The 27,312-nt window shown below is 35.2% G+C and overlaps 3 protein-coding genes across 6 annotated transcripts in view; 1 reads left to right on the forward strand and 2 right to left on the reverse strand.

The window, feature by feature from the left end:
• phkb (phosphorylase kinase, beta) overlaps nucleotides 1–12,239 on the forward strand; it is an 80,517-nt gene extending 68,278 nt beyond the window's left edge. For 3 of the 4 annotated variants that reach the window (XM_051898480.1, XM_051898477.1, XM_051898481.1), the window contains 14 exons: nucleotides 201–305; nucleotides 542–624; nucleotides 700–790; nucleotides 4,126–4,184; nucleotides 4,337–4,499; nucleotides 4,578–4,659; nucleotides 5,192–5,249; nucleotides 7,039–7,129; nucleotides 8,854–9,056; nucleotides 9,217–9,351; nucleotides 10,150–10,279; nucleotides 10,458–10,565; nucleotides 10,684–10,824; nucleotides 11,547–12,239. In XM_051898480.1, the coding sequence (XP_051754440.1) occupies nucleotides 201–305; nucleotides 542–624; nucleotides 700–790; nucleotides 4,126–4,184; nucleotides 4,337–4,499; nucleotides 4,578–4,659; nucleotides 5,192–5,249; nucleotides 7,039–7,129; nucleotides 8,854–9,056; nucleotides 9,217–9,351; nucleotides 10,150–10,279; nucleotides 10,458–10,565; nucleotides 10,684–10,824; nucleotides 11,547–11,684 (1,587 nt within the window). In that variant the 3' untranslated portion in view covers nucleotides 11,685–12,239. Of the gene's footprint in view, nucleotides 1–200; nucleotides 306–541; nucleotides 625–699; nucleotides 791–4,125; nucleotides 4,185–4,336; nucleotides 4,500–4,577; nucleotides 4,660–5,191; nucleotides 5,250–5,449; nucleotides 5,541–7,038; nucleotides 7,130–8,853; nucleotides 9,057–9,216; nucleotides 9,352–10,149; nucleotides 10,280–10,457; nucleotides 10,566–10,683; nucleotides 10,825–11,546 lie in introns of all 4 variants that reach the window. The other variant, XM_051898479.1, reaches the window with a different exon arrangement.
• Nucleotides 12,240–13,608: 1,369 nt separating this feature from the next.
• LOC127515149 (C3a anaphylatoxin chemotactic receptor-like) lies at nucleotides 13,609–16,272 on the reverse strand. The gene has a single exon (XM_051898484.1). The coding sequence runs from the start codon at nucleotides 15,606–15,608 to the stop codon at nucleotides 14,664–14,666; it is 945 nt and encodes a 314-aa protein (XP_051754444.1). The 5' UTR covers nucleotides 15,609–16,272; the 3' UTR covers nucleotides 13,609–14,663.
• Nucleotides 16,273–22,795: 6,523 nt separating this feature from the next.
• On the reverse strand, nucleotides 22,796–25,565 carry LOC127516686 (C3a anaphylatoxin chemotactic receptor-like). Its single transcript, XM_051901509.1, has one exon. The coding sequence runs from the start codon at nucleotides 24,703–24,705 to the stop codon at nucleotides 23,761–23,763; it is 945 nt and encodes a 314-aa protein (XP_051757469.1). The 5' UTR covers nucleotides 24,706–25,565; the 3' UTR covers nucleotides 22,796–23,760.
• Between the last annotated feature and the right edge of the window lie 1,747 nt (nucleotides 25,566–27,312).

Consider the following 27,312-nt stretch of genomic DNA (forward strand, 5'->3'; position numbering starts at 1 on the left):
GTAGTGGGCAATATGCAGGACTTCAGTAGCTAACTCACTTCTCACATAAATACAGAGAGAGTTAGAGGGTTGTTCACGTGTCTGTCTGTTCAGAATGGATGGTATGTTTTATTTGCTGTCTGAGGTAAAGTATATGTCTAGATCTAACAGTCATCCATATAGTTGCAGGTAACGCAATGGGTCATTTCTCTCCCCCTCAGATTTATCGAATCCTTGGAAAGACTGTGGTTTGCTATCCAATTGTCTTCGATCTCAGCGACTTCTACTTGTCCCAGGATGTCATGCTTTTGATAGATGATATTAAGGTGAGATATCACACCTCACTGGTTCCTCCGACGATGTAAGAAGAGGGCTCACTTTGTGTTCCATACTTTGTCTATCTTTCTATATAAAGAAAGAATCAAATTTAGGGCAGAAAATGGGCAATGGACAGAAACATTCCCCATAAATCATCAGTGTCAGCCTCAGAGTTACAGAGTGTTTCTCCTGCTGTCTGCATTGTGCTTGTATTAATGCAGTTGTATTTACATGTGTTTTACAGAATGCCTTGCAGTTTATTAAGCAGTGCTGGAAGATGCCAGGCCGGCCTCTTTTCCTGGTCCTTATCAGAGAGGACAACATTAAGTAAGAGGCTCTCCAATCAGCCTGAACCTGGTTTTGTTTATGAGAGGTACAGCAATGACATCTCTTTCTTGATAGGGGGAGCCGCTTCAACCCTATCCTGGACATGCTGGCATCTTTTAAGAAAGGAAACATTGGAGGAGTCAAAGTTCATGTGGACAGACTTCAGGTGGTGCTCTTTATAAGAAATGATTTTATATGTAATGTGCTATATTGACTTGCAAAACCAGCTTTTTTCCACCTCTTACAAAGACATGAGAAAGTATTATTAAATTAATATTAATTTATATTTCTCTCACTGAATGGTTTCATATTGTTAAATAAAAGTTCATATACTGAGAAATCGGAGAAGTCATAAGAATAGTTTTGAAATAATTATTTAAATGATTAATACAAAAAGTCACCAGTTACTCATATTTAATGTACCCTTATTAAAATATATATATATATCAAAAAAAAAAAAAAAAAAAATATATATATATATATATATATATATATTAGGGCTGTCAATGTTAACGCGTTAACGCATGCAATTAATTTAAAATCCTTAACGTGTTAAAATAATTTAACGCATATTTAACGCAAAAAAAAAAATAAAAAATACGGAAGCATGTGAAATTGCGTCATAACGTAATTTACGCCACGCAGTTAGATGATCTTAAAGTCCATGCTGATTATATCAGAGATGGCAGAGAGAATTAATCATTCCATTGTCTGTTTCACTTTAAAACACAAACTCTCTGTCACATTCTGTTATTGTATCTGAAGAGTGCGAGCCCTCCTGCATCGCGCTGTTCCTGTCTGAACGGAACGGCGAAACATCCCACTGCTGTATGGCCAGATGACATGAAAACTGTGTTTCTCGGCTGGATAAAGCAAACCAGCTTCTTGCTATGAAAGCTTTGATGGATGAGGATTGCAATCAAAGTAAAAACGATTGCGGTGATGTACAGAAGCACGCGTGAGTCCGTTATATTGATGCGCAAACAAATCATATATGAGCACCAGTGTTGAGTAAGTTACTTCAAAAAAGTAATTAGTTACTAATTACTAATTACATCATCAATGTTGTATTTAAAATACTTTTCTAATTACTCTGTCTAAAAAGTAATTTAATCACTCAATAAGTAACTTACTAATTACGTCTTAAAATCCCTATAAACCTTGACCAGATAGACAATAGAAAGGAAACTCTTTTAATAATTTAATCAAACATGGAATAGTTTAGCCTTTTATAGCTTTTGAAAACATTTTAACTTTATTTAAACATATACTATAATACTTTTATTTACTTTATAATACTTAATTTTTTTTTTAGTAACAAATAGGGATGTCACTATACCATAAACCTAGTCGGTACTGATACCACCAAAAGTGCACAATACTCGATACCACGTTAAAAATATATAAAAATACAAATAAAACAATGCTATATTTTTTTTCCAGGTAGGTCTAATAGTAGTAAGTAAAAATACCACAGAAATTGAATAATCAAATATAAAATAACTCTGCATAGTCATAACTGTATGAATTAAATATAGATTAATCCTTATTAAAGCTTTTCTTTTGTTATTTGATTATCATTTATAATACAGACAGCCAATAGTTGACAGTAGCATGTTTAAAGGCTGCTGTCACTAAGACCTAATGGACGGAGACAATATGCTGTTACACATGCTGTTCACATTCACATAACCAACGCGAATATATGCCAAGACGGGCATTTTGACATAACTGTGTGTGTATTTGAACGTTTATGTGTAATGAACTGCGAAAATCTGACACTCGCGAGAGGCGGCTATGTGTGTGCGCTTTGGCTGAGAGCGCACTGACTGAAGACCGTCTCTCAGAGAGCGCGCGAGTAGTTTTTTCTCCCTAGCGACATAGCTTACATTTTACCATAATGTTCTTGCCTACCTGTGTCAAAAAAGTGAAGTAATTGGAATATTTCCATTCTGCAAAACAGCCACTCGCTTCTGCCGACATCTTCAGACAGCGACTACACAACCAACTGGTACAAAGTTGGAAACTCACGTGCAACTGCACTACAGCTAATGATTTTAAAGAGGCAGTGTTCACTTTTACCTTTAGACGACAAATTTAGATTGTAAATTCAATACTGATTTAAACAGAACTGTTGAACTAATTTACAGTATGTAACGCAAGTACATTATAAGTAACTGTAATTAAATTACCTAAAAATGAACAGTAATTCCTTACTTTACTTTTTCAGTGGACAAGTAATATAATTACAGTAACGCGTTACACCCAACACTGATGAGCGCTCTTGACTCACTGATGGCACATTGTATTTATGCACAGACACATTTCAGTACATTCATGTTGTTTTCAGACACATTCATGATAATGTTGTCCTGTGTATGTTGCTGTGTACTTTAGTATACTGTATGTGTAGGACAAGGTAGTTGGTTTAGGTTTTTTTGGCATCTCCATGTGGTCCTGTTCAGTATCACAACTTGACTTGTCTAAAATGTAAACAAGCTCTTTGCTGTTGCACATACCATGTTTTTTTTTTTTTTTTTTTTTTTTTTGCTGTGATTTTTTTTTTTTTTATGGGTGCTTTGGTGTACATAAATGTATGAATTATATGAAAAAGTATCATTTGGTTATTTGGTGTATTTACCTTGAAAAAAGCTGAAAAATACAGTTTTGTGAAAATCACACTTCAATCTGATGGTTTACTTTGCTGGATATAGGCAATGATGGCAAAATGGACGTGTTAAACAAGATAAATGGTGTATGCTTAATTTCACGATAAGTGTGTGATTAAAAAAAATAAATCTATTGACAGCCCTAATATATATATATATATTTTGTTTGTGGTCAGTAAGATTTTTCTGAAAGAAATTATATATATATATATATATATATATATATATATAATTTCTTTCAGAAAAATCTTACTGACCACAAACTTTTGAATGGTAGCGTACAATATATTGAGCCATTCAATTTGTGTAAAGGTAAGCAGTGCAACAATATAGGAAATATTGAGATATAAGAGTTTGAAAGTAATTTTCAAGGCGGTTATAAAGTCATTTTTAAGGTTCATAGACTCCATTGAACACAATGTGAGTTATAATAAATGTTCCCAGAGTTGGTCAACCTGTCAAAATGTCTCCAAGAACAACTGCACCTCATAGAGAAGTTTCAAAAGATAAGGAAGTCTTCCTATATCTGGAGTAAAGCACATACAGCATCACATGTACAGTGACATAATACATGTGTATTGTCCAAATGCATTGTGTATTTACTTAGGTTCCCTTTGTGCAATATTTTGTATGAAAATTTGTATCCACAGAGTTCGGCATAATAGAGAATTTTACAATGGCGGCAAGTACTTTTTACGGTACTGTAGTCGCTTAGTGTGTTGATTAACAGTCATTTAGAACGTATAGTATTATAATGTAATATTGCATGATTCATCTAAATGCTTGTGTATTCCCTATGTGTAATGTAACATTCTTTGTGGAAACTCTATAGACCCTGATATCAGGCGCTGTGGTGGAGCAATTGGATTTCCTACGTGTCAATGAAGCTGAGTAAGTAACCTCCATTTACACCATTTATTTTCACCTTTGTTCAATATGGTACACTTATTGAGGCAATGGAAGGAAATTGCCTTCACAGTTTCAAATGCATGCAGCAGATTCATAATCCATTTCCTTTTTCCATAATACATTCCGCTGGGTAGGATCCCAGAGTTCAAGAGCTTTGAGGAACTGGAGTTGCCCAAGCACTCGAAGGTGAAGCGTCAAACCAGCACGCCGAACGCCTCTGACCTGGAGCAGCAGCCCGAGATCAACGTCGAGGAATGGTTGCATAAATCCACATTTGAGATTCTACAGAAATTCCATGTGAGCCTAAATATCCTACCTGTGTGTGATTATGAGTTTAATATAGGTGCTCTTATATAACTCATATTCTGTTATCAGGACTGTGACTGTCTGGCCAGTCAAGCCCAACTGGCCAGTATTCTCCTCAAAAAAGAAGGCCCAGACTTCTTTGATAAAAACGGTACGTGGTTTAGTCACTTAAATAGTACAAAATAAATGAGATATTTATTATTAGTTCAGTCAAATGATTTCTCGACCTCTGAAATGTCAGGTATTTTTACCAACGTTTTAATCATTAAATGTGTAAGTATTTCAGCACTATTGAAATGGTGAGCTTTTTAAAGAGCCACAGGACACATCTTACTGCATGGCTGCTTTTAAAGCTCATCTGAATGAAATGTCCACAGCTGTAATCCATTTAGTGCCTTCATGGCTAAGCAAGTGGGTTGGCAATGCTAGCTTACACCAAGGTCTTAATTCCCATAGTTACAGTTTATCTCGTAGCTCAAGACTGTTCACACTCTTAAACGGACCTATTGAACAAGCGTGGAGCGATTAAATATATGCTTATATGTGATTTTATGTTGCAAGCGGGAGCTTCCACATATCTTTGGGCCTAAATGCTCTAGGGATGTTGTCTTACAGACTATACTAAGGCTGAAAATACATGTTTTTATGCTTAACATGCCATTCTTAACCCTCTTTATGTCCAGAGAATCTTAAGGATGACTTGGAGAGAATCTACAGAAGAGCTGGGAGCAGGAAGCTTTGGTAAGTTATTCCTCTTTTCACTGTACTCACTGGAAGTGTTTAGAGTTTCACTTATTTTCTCATTATAGTTGGGTAAATTGATCAACTCTTGATATATTTATGGCTAATTTTGTTTATACCTGCTCTGTGTATTTGTCTAATGTTACATGCAACTGAACACACTATTCGCATATATATTTTTAAACGCAAACCTCATGTAGGCTGGCGGTGCGTAGTGCTGCGGCCGTTATCCAGAAGTTTGCCGGTTCTATAGCTCCTCATATAACCACTATGTTGGTCCATGGCAAGCAGGTAATTGGCCGGTGGGGTATACAACCTCTGCATGTGTGGTATAACTGTTGACTCTGTGCTGAAGGATGTGTTAACTCATGAGCACGCAGCACTCATCCTTTTTTGTTGTTGTTTTTCTTTACATCCCCTCAGTCATGCACAGAGCAACCATGCAGCTCATTACTTGTTTGTTTTTTTTATTTTATAATTGTTATTTTGCGCATATGGAGCTATTTTATATCTTTCACAACACAAACTGATGCCTTTTAGCTGGGGTTATCACTGTAACAGTGTCTCATTTTCAATTTGTTTGTGAGCTAAACTCCCTTATGTCTGTGGCAGTATAACCTGTCCATAACACTTATTTATATTAATTCCTCAAAGGAATCCATCAGCTAAACATGAAATTGGTGAACATTAAAATAGGTTCTCAAATGACGCTAAAGTCATGTATTCAATTTCCAGGGAACGCACCTACTGATAAAACATATACCCTGAATACACTGTACGATAAAAGCGCCTGCCAAATAAATGTATAAATATATGGAAATGTAAATTACAAACGTGTAGGAAGTGTAACTTTAGTTCAGGAGCAACAACAGCAGGGTTTAAATGCCCAGTGCCACTTTGTCACTTTGAGATGCTGAGCTCTCCTGATCGTTTTCGTCCCAGAGGGCCCAGCTTGAAATATTAATGAGGATTTAAATTCTAGAGGAGGTCAAAATCTTGGAATATAACAACATCTCATGTATTTAAATGAGCATTATGCTGCATTACAATTAGATTTCACAAAAATAAAGTTCAAAGAAGTTTGACAGTGTTCACCAAGTTTTTGTAACAAGTCTTTTTGGTGATATATGTGAAATGAATTACTGTTGAGCTCCAACAATATTTGTCATTGCTTATGAGGCAGCAAGTACACTACCGGCCGAAAGTTTGGAATCGGTAAGATTTTTTAAACATTATTGAAAGAAGTCTCTTATGCTCACCAGTGCTACATTTTATCTGATCAAAGATACAGTAAAATTGTGAAAATATTATTACATTAAAAAAAAAAATATATATATATTTTAAAATATAATTTATTCCTGATTGAAAAGCTGAATTTTTAGCATCGTTCCTCCAGTCTTCTGTGTCACATGATCCTTCAGAAATCTTTATAGTATGCTGATTTGCTGCTCAAGAAACATTTTAAAAATGTTGAAAATGTGATACTTTCTTTAGGATCCTTTACTGAATAAGATGTAACAGCATTTAAAATATAAATCTTTTGCAACATTATAAATGTATTTACTGTCACTTTGATTTTGAATTTAATGTATCCTTTCTGAAAAAAAGTATGATTTTATTTAAAAAAAAAAAAAAAAAAAAAAAAAAATCTTTCTGACCCCAGACTTTTGAACAGTAATGAATACATTTTTGGAATAAGCTATATTTTATAATAGACTGTAGTCCAGTCCAATTTCTGTTTGGCTCCATTGAATGAGTGAGTATATGTCTGTTGTGTTGTGTTCACCAGGTCCGTTGTGCGCCTTGCTGCCAGTCTCTTAACTAAACTAGTGGACAGCCTTGCACCGAGCATTACTAGTGTTTTAGTGCATGGCAAGCAGGTAAGTGGAAAACAGGAACAGGGGCCTAAATAACTGATAAGATATGAACAAAAAAGTCAAAATTTAATGAAATCAAACATTTTAATGTTCACTGATTATAAGTAGGTTAAAATTAGCTTTGAATGTTTTCTCTTCATATCAGTTGTATGCTGAAGTCATGATGGACTCCTCTTCCTATGACAGGATAATAGCTAATTGCATCAGTCATCACTGGCAAAGCTAACTTGCTGCCGTTTCATTTGGCGCTTGACTACTCCTTTTGCAGCAAAGATCGCTTTTAGAACTCCTGCAACCATCCCATTGTTTCGTGCATTACATTTAACATCAGTGTACATTTACCTTTTATTTGCTTTGTGTTGAGACAAACATTACGTGGTGTGGTGTGGAGTGTTTGTTTAATGAACTGCCATAGTTTCCCAACATAGTCCTGTTTAGCCCCTGGTGGTTGTGAAATGATTCATCAGAGTAGCGCACTAGCAGTGAATCTGCATATAAATTGCATCCTAGGGGCCTAATGTTGTGGGTAAGATAAATGGGTACGTTTTGGTTTGAAAATGGGTCATTCCTTGCATACAAGAGCAGTCTGAGCTGACCTGCATGTAGAATCATAGAGTCTTAGCCTTATTTAATTTAAAGAATCTGAGCCCTTCTCTATGCTCCCTACTTAATGTGTATTTAGGTAAATTGCCATAGCAGAGCAATATCGAAGTCTGCTGGGAACTGTAAGGAGATACAACAGCAGATAATGCAAAGCAAGCAACCACATACTTAATCCAGACTTAAAAATATAATTTTTCATTGCATAGATGATAAAATATAACCAAAGATAACCAAGTGGCATTACTAGACAATTACCCCCCCTAATATTTGATAACCCAAGTACCCAAATAGATATAGGCCAACAAACTTGATTTTTTTGTGAAATTTCTGCTATCTTTTGACATCTAATACAGTGGTATTCATATATATCAGAGATGCCCAAAATGTTTGCTTACCTCTGATATATATCAATGTGTCCAAATGCTTTGGGACTGCTGTAATAATGTTGTAATTTTTATGCAGATCTGCAGTGTTTAATAGAACTTTATCTTGTATAGATTGTATGACTCATTGCCACTTTCATTCACATTATGTGGGAACTTTTCTTGAAAAGGATAGATGTACTGGAGTGTTGTGATTTTGTGATTTATACAAAACACTCAATTCATAACTATTTTGTGTTTTAGCAAATTGGTGGCTCATTTGTATTATTTCATATAATATCATTCGTTCGTTTTCATTTGATCTGCTTACGCCCCACTTGTAAAATAGTTAATTTTCTCATGATATCGGGTTGGATCTATACATTTTAAAAATAAATAATACTGTTTTGAGTCATTGCAGTACATTTAAATCTCCTTCAAAGAAACAGAAATGACCAAAATGATCTGCTTACGCCCCACTGACGGTAAGATTTAGGGGTGGAACGTCATGCTTACGGTCTTTACAAAAATCTAACATTTTCATACAAATCACATTGTACAAATTCATACGAAATTGCCACCTGGTAAAATAGTTAATTTTCTCATGATGTCGGGTTGGATTTATACATTTTAAAAATAATAATACTGTTTTGAGTCATTGCAGTACATTTAAATCTCCTTCAAAGAAACAGAAATGACCAAAATGCTTCTCTGAGAAATCATCTATTGTGATTTAGACTGATGGCAGTTCTGATTTATCAGGTCACTCTCGGGCTGTTTGGGCATGAGGAGATCGTGATCTCTAACCCGCTGTCTCCAGGGGTCATTAAGGACATCATATACAGCAAGTGCAGCCCCCACGGTGAGCGAGAGGCCGTGCTGCAGCAGGAGCTCGTCATCCACATTGGCTGGATCATCTCCAACAACCCAGAGCTGTTCAGTGGCATGCTGAAGATCCGTGTGGGGTATGCCATCCTGTTTCACAGCATGAGCCTAAATAATAGAAATAACATGTTCACATCATTAAATAATAAATATATTGTATTAGGTTCTGCACAGATCATTTCAATCAATTGTTTACAAGAGTTTCCTTAAACTTTCTTGTCATTCCCATATTTCAATCAGATGGATTGTTCAAGCTATGAAACATGAGTTGAAGATTCGTGCTGGAGAAATGCCACCTCAGGACATCTACCAGATGTCCCCTAGTGATGTCAAACAGCTCCTGCTGGATGTCCTCCAGCCTCAGCAGACTGGCAGGTGCAGGATGCCCACCATTCTGTGTTACTGTAGATACCTGCCAAACGGGAATTATTTGCTGTGTCCAATCGCAGCAGTATACAGTTTATCATCATTTAATTAATCCTATTTTTTAAATTGGGCAACTGGGGGAAATTATCAAGAAAGAGAACCTGATCTTCTGATAATGTACACTGTCATCCAAAACTTGGGATCAGTAAAATTATTATTTTTTTTTTGCAAGGATGCATTAAATTGATCAAAAGTGACATTAAAGACTTTTACTTTGTTACAAAAGAATTCTATTTATAAAAATAAATTGTTTTTTATATTCATGAGTTCTTTATATTCAAGAATTTGTTATTTATATTTAAGAATACTGACAAAAAAAATCACAGAAGCTCAACTGTATGCTGTCAGTGTTCATAATAAATAAGAAATGTTTTATGCGCACCAAATCAGAATATTAAAATGATTTCTGAGGGATAATCTGACACTGAAAACTGGAGTAATGATTGCTGAAAATTCAGCTTTACCATCATAAAAAATAAATGACATTTTAAAATATATTAAAACAGAGCAAAGTTATTTTAAATTGTAATAATATTTCACAATGTTATTGTTTTCACAGTATTTTTAAGCAAATAAATGCAGCCTAAGCATTAAAAAACTTCTTTCAAAAACATTAAAATATCTTACTGAGTCCTGAATTTATGTATTATCTCCCAAATGAATCCAGCTTAGAATCCAGTTCGCATTCAGGGATTTGTCCATTTTAACAGTTGGTAGGATTCATTTTGATCTTTCATATTTCTATAGATCGTGGCTTAATAGACGTCAGATAGATGGCTCCCTCAACCGCACCCCTCTCGGCTTCTATGACCGTGTTTGGCAAATCCTGGAGAGAACACGTAATGGCATCATGGTTGGAGGAAAACATCTCCCTCAGGTAACTCCTCCTTCAAAACCTTTGATCTTTTTTGGGGAAATATTAAGCATGGTCTTGCAGAGGAACTGTAGTTCTGGAGCAATAATGCCTCTGTATTGCATCATTAAAGGATTGTTTTAAATGTGTTCAGAATATCTGCGTTTTGAGATAACCATGTCCAACTTTGACTCTTTTGCAGCAACCTACTCTGTCAGATATGACTATGTATGAAATGAATTTTTCTCTGTTGGTGGAGGACACATTAAAGAACATCGTTTTGGCTGAGTACAGGCAGATAATTGTGGAGGTTAGACACAATTTGTCCCTACTGCAGCCTTAACTTATTTTGAATTTGTAATCTGATGTATCATTTGCCTCGTCTGCTGTTTGACTTTGTGTTTGTGTCTTTGATGACTGGAATGCAGCTGTTGATGGTGGTGTCAATTGTGCTGGAAAGAAACCCGGAGCTGGAGTTTCAGGAGCCGGTGGATTTGGACCGGTTGGTTAAGGAGGCCTTTGCTGACTTTCAGAAAGACCGCAGCAGACTGGAGGGCTCTGAGAAACAGGTGAGGAAAGATTTAACATGTAAAACCTTTTGAACCTTAATGAAGTCTTTTATGCTCACATGTTAAATACAGTTAAAACAATGATATTGTGAAATATTAATAATTTCTTCCTGTGATGGCAAAGCAGAATTTTCAGCGTCATTTCTCCAGTCTTCAGTGTCACATGATCCTTCAGAAATGATTCTAATATGCTGATTTGCTACTCAAGAAACATTTCTTTCTTATTATTATCAAGGCTGAAAACAGTTGTGCTGCTGAATATTTTTGTGGAAACCATGATTGATCATGAAATCTTCTGTAACACTATAAATGTATAATAAATATAAATATAAATATAAATTGTATGCATTCTTGCTGAATAAAAGTATTAATTTCTTTCAAAAAAAGAAATCTTACAAACCCCAATCATTAAAAAAAAAAAAAAATTATATATATATATATATATATAACAAACAACATATTGACTAGATACTTTTTTAGAATATCTATTCAGTGCCACAACTGCCACAGTTGTGTATTTGTCTTTGAATTATCTTTATTTGGTGCCTTTTCTATGTAAAAATTCATTTATGCAAATCATTAATCGGCATGTCATAAATAGACTGAAAGCCCTAATATGAAATGTATTTTAAAGCACAGCAGCCAGTATGAATTTGAATGGCACATCCACTTGCATTAGCATTTCGTGGTGATGTTACTAAGAAGATAAATAAAATCCACAGGATAACATGGAGGCCTTCTACAACACACCAACCATGGGGAAACAAAGCACATCCAGTTACATGACCAAGGCAGTAATGATCCAGCTGCTGCAGGGAGAGGTGAAGCCCAGTAAAGATGACCCGTGTTCTGTCAGCTAAAGCACCACACACTCCTGTCTTGCTAACATAGGATTGTTTTTGTTTGTTTTTTGTCTGGAAAATATGATATAGCATATAAATTAAAATAAATCATTTCAGGAGTTATGCCCACATTTGCATCCATTGAAAAAACCCAGTTTGTATTTTTAGCCTCACAAAGCTTACTGTATAAGAACCATCTTGAACTCATGTCATTATTTCAGGATGTGGGTTGAATAGAGTGACTTAGATGTTGTTGGTTGTGAACTTAAGTGAAGATAGAAGCTAAAAGTATATTTTATTTCAGATATGATGTATACATATATTGTATAGTATACAAATTTGTTTTAACTTAATGTAGTTTGTTTTTCATTTTGAACCTGTTGTCAGTTTACTTCAGAGCCTATGACTGCTACTTGATGTATTGTGTGTCGCTTGTCTTCATGTATGTTTGAATGCTAATATAAAAATCATTTGAGTGTGCTGTTTTCCTCCATTATAAGAACAGTATTTTCAGTCCTTTACTACTGAAGAAAAATATATATTAAAAAAATAAACTGCCATGTTTTAATTTAATTGCAATGTTCTGCCCTTTTCTCTCTGTGTCAGCTGCTTTGAAAACCTCAAACCTTTAATTGTAACATAAAAGATGCTTGTGTCACATGGTTATTAAGGGTACATCCCAGAAGAAAAGTTCAGCAGAAATCTTTTTTTATCCGAATGAGTGGGTGTTTGGACCAAGATCCTTGTTTATCATGCTGGCCGCTGCCACCAGCCTCCGCTTAGTGTATGTCATCAGTAATCAGAGGTCTCAGCAGTTCTCCTGAGAAATGAGTCCCAAACTCAAAATATATTGAACATGGAGACCAAACAGAAAGACTGAAGAATCTGTATCTGCCCCTGAGGCCAAATACAAGCTTTGAATGGACAGGAAAAAAGATTACACACTGGAGTTTGGGGCTGAACAAAGCTAAATTACTAGTTATTAAGCCAAAATCTATCATATTTCATATCAACTGTGGGTGGCTTGTTTTTGTGGATTTGGTCAGCTCATTTAAAAAATGTCTTAATCTATTTGAAGGTTGAAAGTTTTGAAGAATGTAATGCACTTCCTTTAGTCTTACTGCATTTGTTTCTGAATTGTGTTGTTAATCCATGCACCATTACACCCAATGGTACCTATCCAAATGAATGTATGGCTATTTCATAAATCAAGCCATCCTCTTGAGAAAAGCAATAAAACTCTTTTAAAACCCTCATAAAAGTTAACAGTCCTCTTAAAGTCACTGTGTGTGTGTGCAAAGTGCTTATTGGACGGTCTGACAGATCAGTTTTCATTGTTCCTTTTGGACTGTATGAGGGTAACCTTTGGGTAGGTGACATGAGTGAAAAGGAAATGGTGTAATGCTTAATCTTTGCATCACATTGATATGGGCAAGCAATAAATGATCTTAAGTATCTGATGGAAACTATCATCAATTATATTTACCTTATGTCAGGAAGTGCCATAAAATACTGTTAAAAAGTTTGGGGGTGGTATTACCGGTCTCATACACTCACCAAAGCTGTTTTTATTTTATTAAAACAGTAATATTGTGAAATATTTTTACAGTGTAAAATAACAATTTTCTATTTATTAATATATTTTAAAATGTAATTTATTCCTGTGATGGCAAAGCTGAATTTTTAGCAGTCATTACTCCAGTCTTCAGCGTCACATGATCCTTCAGAAATCAATCATTCTTATATACTGATTTACTGCTCAAGAAATATTATAAATGTTGAAAACAGTTGTTCTGCTTAATATTTTTGTGGAAACATGATTAATTTTTTCAGGATTCTTTGATGAATAGAAAGTTCAAAAGAACAGCATTTTTAAAATAGAAAACTGTCTCTTTTTGAGTAATGTGTCCTTTCAGAATAGAAGTATTTCATTTAAAAGTAATTCACTTTTGAACATAGTAAGTTTTATTTTACAGTGAATTGTCAGCAGTATTGTATATGTTTTTTCCCCACTACTTTGTGAATGACTTCTGTAACTTTTAAGCAATGAATCTTCATTAATAAAAGCGAATCTTATGCCTCCACTTTTATTTTAACTAAAAATCAATTTTGCATTTGCTGTGAAAACCACTTGTATTATAAACGCACAGCTATGCAATTTAAGTCATGCCACCCAGTCGGAGTCTTGCTGCAGTCCCAAACCCTTCTTGTGTGTTTTTCTATCCTCAGGAGATGGTCTTTATATGGATTATTTTATAAACCATTTCCCATTCTCTCTGGCTAATGTCTATTTAGATTTCAGAGAGCTCTGGCAAAAGGAAACGGAGGGAATTTCAGAGAACTAGGATTTCCAAGTTAACAAAACCATTTCAAAGAACCTGACTTCCTTTATTAATCTCAAACCATATCAGTCTTAATCACTGTCTTGTGAGAAATAAATGATATGATCTGAATAGAAACAGGAACTACAACTCAGTGCTCAGCTGATATTTCTAAACTTGTGACAGTAGCTCAGCTGCCTTTGAAATAGTGTTTTTCTAGGTACTTTTTCAAACATTATTGCACAAATGGCTAACAGATGAGTGAGCTACTATCATTAGATTGTACTGTAGATAGGCTTCAACACTAAACGCCAATATAGCTTTGCCATTCCTCAAACACACAGTTCACACAAGGGCTTAATAATAATTGAGTATTACGTCAGATACATCAAGTCACAAAACAATGTGCATTTTACATTTGTTAAAGCAGCATCTCAAATTTATAATACTTTTAAATGTAAAATAATGATTGATAAAAAAAGGATGTTTAATGCATCTGAACAATATCACCTTTAACCAATATGATTGTGTTGTTTAAACAATGCTTTCATTTATGCACATTTATGCTTAATTTATTGAAATGCATTTTTAAAAGGTGCTTATATCATGGTCCAAATTTAAAATTTTAAAATGCAATATGTTGATACAACATGATTCTTTAGTCCATATTCAGGTGTCAGGTTTTACTAGGGGTCAGTGAGCTGTTCACGGCTCTTGAATGATCCCTCTGTGAGTGTTGTGAGCCTTTAGTTCTCTTGGACTCCACTGACTTTTTGTGTTGATCTAAACTCTTTGAGGAAAAAGCATAGAGGAATGGATTCACACAACTGTTGATGAATGGAAGACTTCCAGCAATGTCCCCGAAAGGAGATAGAACTGGCTCTGCTTTTAAAAAAATTGCACAAATTTCTTCTAATTTTATTATTTGGTGCGGAGCCCAAAAAATGAAGAAAAGTATGACAATCCGGGTCACCAGTTTGGTTGGTCTATAGCTCTGTCTGAACGCTCCCTGTGTGGCCATTTTGTGTAAGTAATAATATGAAGTCAACATGATTGTGAATGGAAGAAGAAATCCAAGCAGCGACTCCATTACAGCAACAATAAGCTTGGCATTTGTATTCAGGTTTCTTTCACACTCCATTTTGGATTCACTTTCAATGATCTCTTGTGTAAGTACACCAGGACAAGAGAAAAGCAGTGACAGAGCCCAGCCACAGAACAGCAGCGCTCTCTCTCTTCTTCTGCTCATTCTGGACCACAGCTGTAGATGCCGAATTCGTAAACAACGATAGACACTCAGCATAGTTACTGTTATCACACTTGAGTACATGCTGCAGTAGACGAGTGCTGTGAAAAGCTTGCAGGTTGATTGGTCAATGCTGTTTAGGACATTGTAGATCCACACAGGCAGGGTTATCAAACACAAGATGTCTGAAGCTGCCAGATTCAGCATCAGTTGAACGGTGAAATTTTCCTTTTTGAAATGTTGAACAATGAAAAGAATTACAGCAATATTACCAGGAACTCCAATCATGAAGCAGAGACTCATCAGACCACTGCTGACCAGGTCAACGGTCGTCCAGCTGGTGGAGTTTAAACTGGAACCGCTGTGGTTCTGCATGATACAGACGCGCTAATGCTGTGTTAAGACAACCTCCTCATAGATCACTACCTTCATTTATAACTTATTTCATCACATGCTGACATACACACCCACAGAGAGTTCTCACAAAAGGTTTTTTTTTTTTTTTTTCAGTTTGCATAATCTCATAGATCTAGTTTCTGTTTGGCTACTATCAAATAATGCTTGAAACATGTTTGCTAAAATTAAAAATACTTTATCATATCTGTTGATCATGTTTATTGTAATATATTATAAAGAGGTACATAATATTTCCTTATTGATATATGTATCCATTTAAAGCATCAGCTTTACTTATCAACACACTGTTTACATATAATTTCTCAGATGTAACCCAGGTCAGCTGTTTAAGAAATTTATTAGGTAGGGCCTAACGTTAAGGTTCTTTTTCATTTTTCATTAATTTTTTTTTCAAACAGTTATACTTTGTGATAATATGGTGACGAGTCTCGGTAGGTTGTATGCTGGATATACACCAAATCATGTTCCCTGACAAATAATAAAACAGCCAAAAAATCCCTTAGATTTACATTGTAGGAGGGACTAAAGTCATATCTGGAGACCAGAATATCAACAAGACTTAGAATTGGTCCAAAATACACTATAACTTATGTAGTGACACTCAAAACCACAAATACCTTATCAACCAAATGGAAAACGTAAACATCAAGTTAATAAAGTAATTAGAACTGCTGGTATGTTTGATCTGTGGATTTGTGTATGTTTAGACACATATGTCTTCTTCTCATAAATACTGCCTTATTTTAAATTCAAGCCCACTTATAGATGTCCAACTTATTTTGATCAAATTAGTCAGCAGATTATTAATGTCAGATGGCACATTGGTCCAAGGCTGCCTGATGCTTATTGCACAACAAACAAACAGTAAGAGATGATGAAAACCCTGGTCAGTTCTTGAGAAAATTCATAGCAACTAAATGACTAGTTGCAACATAGTTTGCTTCCGAATTAGCTGTATTTGTTCCATGTGACACTGATAGTAGTCTAAGCAACACAATAAACAATTAGTCACAAGCTTCCCATCTCCTAGTAAGGTCCTTGATATGATGTGGTCTGTTTGCACCTGGGGCATAACAATTATTTTAGTATTTATTTTAATTTATTTTGCATGAAATATCCCTATTATGTCTCAGGGACTATTTTTTTCTGGCGGAAGGAAGGCTTTTAGTAAAAAAATTACTTCATGAAAGTTGCATCGATACATATTTTAGGCTTTAATATTTGTATTATGTAGTAACCATTTTATAAAAGCAATAAGGTACTCGAGGCTAGTGCTGTATCCTGAATAAGTCATGGCTGAAGGAGTTGAAAGCACTCCGCTTCGCATCGTGCCTAAAAACACCCTTCAGCCGTGACTTATTCATGATACAGCACAGCCTCTCGTACTTTATTGCTTACATAGAGTATTTAAATCATAACAAGTCTCAAAATAGTTCTAGCATGCTGATGAATATGGCAATGTTAATGTATTTGTTCTTGGTTGACTAGATCTGCTACACTACTGCTGCTGTTGTTGATTATTGCTGCTGCTGCCCAAGACTGGTTGCCCACTGAAGCTAAGCAGGGTTGAGCCTGGTCAGTACCTGGATGGGAGACCTCCTGGAAAAAACGAGGTTGTTGGAAGAGGTGTTAGTGAGGCCAGCAGGGGGTGCTCACCCTGTGGTTTGTGTGGGTCCTAACGCCCAAGTATAGTGATGGGGACACTATACTGTCAAAAAGCACTGTCCTTCAGATGAGATGTTAAACCAAAATTCTGACTGTGGTCATTAAATATCATAGGATGTCCTTCGAATAAGAGTAGGGGTTTAAAGGGTTCGTTCACCAAAAAAAAAAAAAAGAAAAAAAAAGAAAATTCTGTCATTTATTACTCACCCTCGTGTCGTTCCACATCTGTAAGACTCGTTCATCTTCGGAACACAAATTAAGATCTTTTTGATGAAGTCTGGGAGGTTTCTGTCCCTCCATAGAGATCCAATGCAATTAGAGATCCAATTCATGTTTGGAAATTTCATGACTTAACTTACAACAGAACAACTACGGTGCATGCTAGTAGTTTCTTTTGCGCTTCATTTAAGCTATAATAAAGTAATAGGCCTATGCAGCGTGTCGCTGCATTTGCGCGTGCAATTCTTGAGTGCGCGCGGCGAGCAGTATAACGGCTGATTGGACAGTCATGTTCATTTTTCTGAGTTTTACTGACATTGCCTGACAACATCTCATCTGACCGCAGTTCACCGTTGTTCAACTGAAGCTTCCTCGTCTTCACCTACCAAAAAAGCTGATTCATTCAGTAAAGAAACACCACCATTTGTTGCTCAGGGACGCAATTACAGTGCTGTGGATTTGTTTTGTAGCCTATTCGTTGGCGAAATTCTGCAAAAATAGGCAATGGTGTTTGTTATCATGCTGATATCTGGAGAAAAACGGCACTCTTAATGTGATATTTATTAACTAACGTTATATTAAATGATATAAATCACAGTGCCCTAGTGAAAAAAAAGTATACTTTATTGTATTTTAAATATATTCCTTTTTTCTATAGTACATTGCAAATATACTAACAAAAAATGTACTATCTTTAAATATATATAAAAGTATATGAGTATCATATTTTCACATATTTTCTGTGGATTTGTGTATGTTTAGACACGTCTTCTTCTCATAAATACTGCCTTATTTTAAATTCAAGCCCACTTATAGATGTCCAACTTATTTTGATTAAATTGGTCAGCAGATTATTAATGTCAGATGGCACATTGGTCCAAGGCTGTCTGATGCTTATTGCACAACAAACAAACAGTAAGAGATGATGAAAACCCTGGTCAGTTCTTGAGAAAATTCACAACACAACACAACTTTTAACACACTTTAAAATAATTGTACTTTAGTATATTTTCTAAAAAATATATTTTAGAAAAATATACTTGAAGTGTAAGTTCAGTATATTTTTTAAAAGTGTATTTATTTGCACTTTTTAAAAATATATTTGAGGTATATTTTAACTGTGTGCTGAAAATGATGATTGTAACAATGCACTGAAAGTATATTTAAAAAATACCTTATTTAATATCCTGAAGTTGTGGTGTATTTAAAGTTAAATTTGAGTATATTTTTTAAGTTTACTTATTCATCCTTGGAATTAATTTTATTACTTGTGCTTATTTATTTCATTATGACTAATGCATTACAAGCCCATTTAATATATATATTAAATGGGCTTGTAATGCATTAGTCATACTGAAATATATGAAATATATACATATATGCAGTGTAGCCCATAATTTCCAAATATGTGTAAATATGTTTAATAAGTTTACACTGACAGAATCATTTTACAATCGTACACACAAATCTATATTAAACAACACACCAGCAGCACAAGCAACGTTACATGCGAAAAAAATGTTGAGTGGTTAAACTTGAGACTTATCGGAATTCAAATCTCTCTTCAACTTGGTCTGTGACCAATCAGATTTTGTTGCTCACTGCCTTCAGCCAATCAGAGCTGCTGACGTCACGGTCCTCGTCTGAATCCCCCTCGCTCAGTCACTCAGGGGTTTCAGGTAAAGTACAATGTCGCAATATATAATTTATTTAATAAAACACTGAAAGCGCAATACATCGCTCAGTCTTGGGAATTCTGACCAGTTCAATCAAGTTCATCACAGACTGACAGATGGCGACGACAACCGGCTAGGAAATGAATGGCCTACGCGATCCTGAAAGAACCGGAGAAAAGTGCTGCTATTTAGAGGTAAGTTGTAGTCTACCAGTTAACATTCTTTTTTTTTTTTTTTCCTTTAACAAACGGAGAGCGAGATTTTGGCTTTATATCTCCTTTTTGAGTTTGTGTGTGGTGGTTTATGGCACATGTTTGTATGCTGCACCAAAACGCCCCGTTCATATTGGTCAAATCGGCCCGTATTCACGATGATATTAATTCATAAAGTGTGGTATACTGTATATGCTTGACTATGTACCGAAAACAATATCGCCAAACCATACTGATACAGTTCCCTGCTGCTAATCCTCATTTACTGTTCAACAATAGTGTTGGTTCAATGTGGGATTTAGACACACTATTGTAAACGTGAATAAAAAGTTGAATATGCTGTCTGACCTTATATCTTTTATATATTCTGTTAACAGATGCTGTTCTTCACGAGTTTCTGCGGTCACTGTGTAAGCGGCCATCAGACACAATAATAAGAAGCTCATCAGAAAATGGAATATAATGTGTAATTTGTATTTGTGTATAGAGGGTCACCATTGGTCCAATATTTTTTGGTAAGTTTTGCTGAATCTATGTTAAGTTTAAATAAAAACCATTGGATTTGTTAATGAAATATGTCTCTTCATTAGTGATGTTACATTTTATTTATTTTAATGGCCTTGAAAACAAATGCATTTAACTTTGGGAAAATGTCACCTAAGTAATTTGTTAAACTGTATTTAAATAGTAGCACAATTATAATACTGTATTGTGTGAGATTATGTAATTCAAAGTACAGTAGTCAACTTTTAAAGTGGATCAAAAGTTCATCAAAGTTGTCCTAAGAAGGTTTTAGGACAACTTGATTAAAGGTTTTGATCCGCTTCAAATGTTGACTATATTATACAAAGTATAAGTAATAACAAAGTGTATTGTTATTGACTGTAAAGTGTGTAATTTTTAGTATTTGGAATAAGCCAAAGGTGAGCATACAATATACTATTACCTGTAAAATAATATATTCATTGAATATTGCTTGTGTGTTCAGAAGACACTCGTAATTATTTTGTAATGTACAAATAAAGTGTACTTATAACACAAAGTGTACTTATACCACAAATAAAGTATACTTATAACACTAATAAAGTATACTTATAACACAAAGTATACTTATAACACAAATAAAATGTATTTATAACACAGATAAAGTATACTTATAACACAAATTAGGTACACTTTAATATCACTAATCAAGCATGTAATTAGTCCCTACACAGGCATATACTTAAAGTGTACTAAGTATACTTGAAGTTGTTCCAATTTAGCACACAAAAGTACACAAAATATACTTAAAGTTGTGCTTTTATACAACTTAATTACAACTAAAATATACTTAGTACAAAATTAGTTGTTTCAAAATAGCACACTTTAAGTTAACTAATCATTAACACACTTGAAATATACTAATAATTAGTCTTGCTGCAAGTATACTTAGCATACTTATTTTTCACTAGGGTGAAAGCGTGCACTCTAAATGCGCACAGACACTAGTCTAATCTACAAGACAGCATCACGTAGAAGGATGTCAGATCGATTGTGCATTGTTAAAACAACAATTATGATAAAATCGCAGACTAAATATATCGCACACCCCTAGCCTCTTATTTGTTAGCTGGGCTGTTTATTTAAATTTTTGTTGTGTTTGAACAGCCTATTCAAAAGTATGGTCATGCAACAAACAGCAAACCGCAGTGTAACGTGTAAACCTCCACATTCTATCTTAATGATACATCTATTTACACTTAAAACATGTTCTGACAAAAGCTATGCTTGGCTGTAACCTCACAGCAAAGTTCTAATATCTAAAGCTATTTTGTCACTTTTTCTGGTTAAGAACCCCTCCCCCCAACACGCATGCACGCACGCACGCGCACACACACACACACACACACACACACCTTTCCCCCGTTTTAGAGAAGTAAAACTTTTTGTTGTATCTTGACAGGAACTTTAAAAGGCAAGTTGCGTGTGATTGAACTAATCAAAGGAAACAAAGCAAGAATCATGTTATCTGCTTTCTGAAAAAATTTCCCTCCCTTTTCAGAAAAGGGAAGATGAGAGAAATAGATATGTAATGTCATGATAACACAGTGATTACAAATTGCTTCTTGCCATGCATTTTCTCTTAATAGTTATTTCAGATAAGCTTTCTAGTCATGCAGAGACTCACAGGAAATAGTTAAATTCCACAGATAACAGCAGTAAATATTTCTATTTGAAATTGTGGCTATAAATATTTTAGCAGTAAATATTTCTATTTGAAACTACCTATAAATATAGTGTGAAATTAAAACCAAAATAAGCACAAACTATGAAAAATATTTATTAGGTCCTTCTATTTGCAGTGATGTGGACTTCCTTGAACAATGACAATGACATTCATTTTGTGACAGTAATATAGTGACTTTTTATAAAATGTCTTTAAGCATCCGCTGAGACAGAGTGAAGAACACTTGTTTTTCATTTTCTGACCAACTTTGTAAAGTGCCTTAGTCTTTGTGTCTGAACTTAGTTTGGCTCACTGGCTTGTCATATTTGTATAGGAGCAAGGTTGGGGCCCGTCACATTGTGCAGCATGAGGCTGGTTTGATATGTACCTGGAGTCAGTTACAATGTAGTGTAATTTAAAGAAAAAATAGCATATCTTTGCTGCCATCTAGTGGATGCTAATCACATTAGTTATGCTAGCAGAATAAGGTCCACTTAAAATGTTTAAAATGATGTACACAGTTGCATGAGATGAAGACTACAGTCATATCAGTGGTTTAGTAAAATCTGTTTTAATCGACATAGGCAGAAAACCAGACTGAGAACCACCTCAATTTATCCTGGTGGTAACCATCCTAAAATCAGACACCTGATTACACTCTATTACAAATATAAGTATTTTTACAATATTAGCAACAACAAACATGTAATTTTGCCCGATGTCACTTCCACATCTGTAGATGTCAAATATAAATTGCTGCATCAGCCATTAAAAATGATTTGGTGCAGTGAAGTCAGAATTAGCAACAGTAGAAAATATAAATGTATTGTTATTCTTTTATATTATGGATATATATATATATAATGCTATATTTATTGTGGTTATTACCATTCTGTATCATATTGTTGTGTTGTATTTGCAATCCTATACCCTCACATTCAGTTTTATAGTTCAAGAGATTATAAATGAAAGCTTCCAGTTTTAAGGAAAAGTTTGTCTTATACTATGAAATACAACAGTGCAAATTTTTGTCCGGGACCAAACAGATTATTTCGAATAGGTTGCATTCACCTGAGATGGTTGCTATAGCAACAGCGAGCTGCTACTGCTGCCTTCCTCATAAGATCAGTATCAGATGTCACATTGAAAAGGATGCAAAACAACCATGATTTATTCTTTTATTGTAGTTTAAGTCAGAAAAATACAAAGGTCCTCTATGGTATAGTTACTATTACAAATAAACTAATCCAAAACATGGTATAATTTAAAGTAATACTGCTATAAATTGAAAATACTTACTACATTTCAGTGGGATATTGCAACATTTTGTGCTGATAAGTGCAAGTTAACAAAACCATTTCAAAGAACCTGACTTCCTTTATTAATCACAAACCATATCAGTCTTAATCACTGTCTTGTGGGAAATAAATGATGTGATCTGAATGGAAACAGGAACAGATTCAAACTAACACAAAAATTACTCATTGCTCAGCTGATGTTTCTAAACTTGTGACAGTAGCTTAGCTGCCTTTGAAATAGTGTTTTTCTAGGTTTTTGCAACATTATTGCACAAGTGGCTAACAGATGAGTGAGCTACTATCATTAGATTGTACTGTAGATAGGCTTCAACACTAAACGCCAATATAGCTTTGCCATTCCTCAAACACACAGTTCACACAAGGGCTTAATAATAATTGAGTATTATGTCAGATACATCAAGTCACAAAACAATGTGCATTTTACATTTGTTAAAGCACCATCTCAAATTTATAATAGATTTAAATGTAAAATAATGATTGATGAATAACAACAACAACAACAAAAGCATGTTTAATGCATCTGAACAGTATCACTTTTAACCAATATGATGGTGTTGTCTAGACAGTGCTTTCGTTTATGCATTAGTTCAAAGTGATAATAGTTCTTGCATTACAATGGCCTCTTATATTATACGGTTAGAGATGCAATAAAGTAGTGAGCTCATCAAAAACTTTAAAAAGTAATGCTTATAATTATGCTTATTAATTCATTGAAATGCATTTTTAAAGGTGCTTATATCATGGTCCAAATTTAAAACTTTAAAATGCAATATGTTGATACAACATGATTCTTTAGTCCATATTCAGGTGTCAGGTTTTACTAGGGGTCAGTGAGCTGTTCACGGCTCTTGAATGATCCCTCTGTGAGTGTTGTGAGCCTTTAGTTCTCTTGGACTCCACTGACTTTTTGTGTTGATCTAAACTCTTTGAGGAAAAAGCATAGAGGAATGGATTCACACAACTGTTGATGAATGGAAGACTTCCAGCAATGTCCCCGACAGGAGATAGAACTGACTGTGATTTAAAAATGTTTGCACAAATTTCTTCTAATTTTATTATTTGGTGCGGAGCCCAAAAAATGAAGAAAAGTATGACAATCCGGGTCACCAGTTTGGTTGGTCTATAGCTCTGTCTGAACGCTCCCTGTGTGGCCATTTTGTGTAAGTAATAATATGAAGTCAACATGATTGTGAATGGAAGAAGAAATCCAAGCAGCGACTCCATTACAGCAACAATAAGCTTGGCATTTGTATTCAGGTTTCTTTCACACTCCATTTTGGATTCACTTTCAATGATCTCTTGTGTAAGTACACCAGGACAAGAGAAAAGCAGTGACAGAGCCCAGCCACAGAACAGCAGCGCTCTCTCTCTTCTTCTGCTCATTCTGGACCACAGCTGTAGATGCCGAATCCGTAAACAACGATAGACACTCAGCATAGTTACTGTTATCACACTTGAGTACATGCTGCAGTAGACGAGTGCTGTGAAAAGCTTGCAGGTTGATTGGTCAATGCTGTTTAGGACATTGTAGATCCACACAGGCAGGGTTATCAAACACAAGATGTCTGAAGCTGCCAGATTCAGCATCAGTTGAACGGTGAAATTTTCCTTTTTGAAATGTTGAACAATGAAAAGAATTACAGCAATATTACCAGGAACTCCAATCATGAAGCAGAGACTCATCAGACCACTGCTGACCAGGTCAACGGTCGTCCAGCTGGTGGAGTTTAAACTGGAACCGCTGTGGTTCTGCATGATACAGACGCGCTAATGCTGTGTTAAGACAACCTCCTCATAGATCACTACCTTCATTTATAACTTATTTCATCACTTGCTGACATACACACCCACAGGGAGTTCTCACAAATGTTTTTTTTTTTTTTTTTCAGTTTGCATAATCTCATAGAACTAGTTTCTGTTTTGCTACTATCAAATAATGCTTGAAACATGTTTGCTAAAATTAAAAATACTTTATCATATCTGTTGATCATGTTTATTGTAATATATTATAAAGAGGTACACAATATTACCTTATTGATATATATTGTATCCACTTAAAGCGTCAGCTTTACTTATCAACACACTGTTTACTTACATATAATTTACCAGTTCTCAGATGTAACCCAGGTCAGCTGTTTAAGAAATTTATTAGGTAGGGCCTAACGTTAAGGTTCTTTTTCATTTTTCATTAATTTTTTTTTTAAACAGTTATACTTTGTGATAATATGGTGATGAGTCTCGGTAGGTTGTATGCTGGACATTCACCAAATCATGGTCCCTGACATAATAAATCCCTTAGATCTACATTGTAGGAGGGACTAAAGTCATATCTGGAGACCAGAATATCAACAAGACTCAGAATTGGCCCAAAATACACTATAACTTATGTAGTGACACTCAAAACCACAAATACCTTATCAACCAAATGGCAAATGCAAACATCAAGTTAATAAAGTAATTAGAACTGCTGGTATGTTTGATCTGTGGATTTGTGTATGTTTAGACACATATGTCTTCTTCTCATAAATACTGCCTTATTTTAAATTCAAGCCCACTTATAGATGTCCAACTTATTTTGATTAAATTGGTCAGCAGATTATTAATGTCAGATGGCACATGGTTAGTTCCAAGGCTGTCTGATGCTTATTGCACAACAAACAAACAGTAAGAGATGATGAAAACCCTGGTCAGTTCTTGAGAAAATTGATAGTAACTAGTTGCAACATAGTTTACTTCCAAATTAGCAGTATTTGTGCCATGTGACACACTGATATGTGAGTAGTCTAAGCAACGCAATAAACAATTAGTCACAATCCTGCAAACAAGCCTGCACAGGCCCTTTACGGGCCCACTTAGGGCTAGTGTAAGGGCCCCCAGCGGGCTTCCAGCACAGGGCCCTTAAGAATTTGCTCATTGGCAAAACGTTGGCCCCTTAGCACTGGCCCTGCACGAGCAGCCCTCACTTAACCCCCAGAAATCCCTCATTGGGCCCACACTATTAATCTACAACAGTAAACCCGGCAGCACAGGGTGCCACACATTTACCATTATTGAAAATAACAGTTAAAAAAAGAAATGGTCAGTGACTGGCAAGGGTGTCTGCCACTCAAAAAATCTCTAAATCATACTCTGTAAAAAGTAAACCTCTTTGATTCTGACCACTACAAGACAATTGAATCATCAATAAGTAACCCACTTCATCTAACCAGAATTTCTCTTCTAACTTTCACTAAAACAAATGTGTATATGAAAAACACACAGTTACAACAGCCAGAGAACTAATGCTTAAAAGTCAAGGGCCCAACTAAAGCAAACGCTCACCTCCATAACGGTGACTTCAAAATTGACTATTTTCAATAAAACATCAACATCTAAAAGTTTTGTATGAAAAAAATAGTCAAAGTGGATTGTAATAAGTAAAGATGCTGAGATCTAGACAGATCTGTTAGCGTTTAATGTTCTGTTGCTGCTGGTCATGTGACAGTGTTTTCAGCTTATTTAAATAAGGAGATTTTACTTTACTGCCAGTCATCTGATCGTTTTATCACCTAGCTGTTTTGTTATTGTATTATTTACAGATTATTTTTGTAATTTTACATACATTTGTATGTAATTTAAGAAAACAGAAAATACTATATTAAAATACAGCCAAACAGAGCATGGGAAATTAAAGTGGACTGCCTACACAAAACCTGCATGGGCCCAAAGGTACAAAAGTTGCTCTGGGCCATCATGGGCTTAATATGGGCAGTTCGCTAGTGTGGACTGCTCACAGAGAGCCCGCAATGAGCCCAGAGCTGTGGGCCTCGCCTGGTCAAGCCAGCACTGGGCCTGTTTATGTTAGGTTAAATTCTGTCATTTACTACTCACCCTCGTGTCGTTCCACATTTGTAAGACTCGTTCATCTTCAGAACACAAATTAAGACCTTTTTGATGAAATCTGATTCTTTCATAGAGATTCAGTGCAACTCTAAGGTCTAGAAAGGTAGGAATGACATCATTAAAGAGCTACATGTGACTCCAGTGGCTTAAACTCAATTCTATGAAATGACGTGAGTGCTTTGTTTGTGCAAAAAAAAACTTAATTTACCACTTTATTTACAAAATCATATTATCCGAGAGTCTGAACACAACACGCATGCGTCGTGAAGCTCTTGTGAACGCGCGTTGCAGATTAATATTTTTGTAAGTAAAGTGGTAAATTATGTTTTTTTTTTTTTTTTGCACAAACAAAGCACTCGCATCACTTCATAAAACTGAAGTTAAACCACTGGATTCACATGAATTGACCCTTCAACCCCGACATACTGGCCAAATTTGCCCACAGGTGGATGCTGCACATTGGCGGTGGTTGAGAAGATT

The sequence above is a fragment of the Ctenopharyngodon idella genome, chromosome 7 (assembly GCF_019924925.1).
Source record: "Ctenopharyngodon idella isolate HZGC_01 chromosome 7, HZGC01, whole genome shotgun sequence".
NCBI lineage: Eukaryota > Metazoa > Chordata > Actinopteri > Cypriniformes > Xenocyprididae > Ctenopharyngodon > Ctenopharyngodon idella.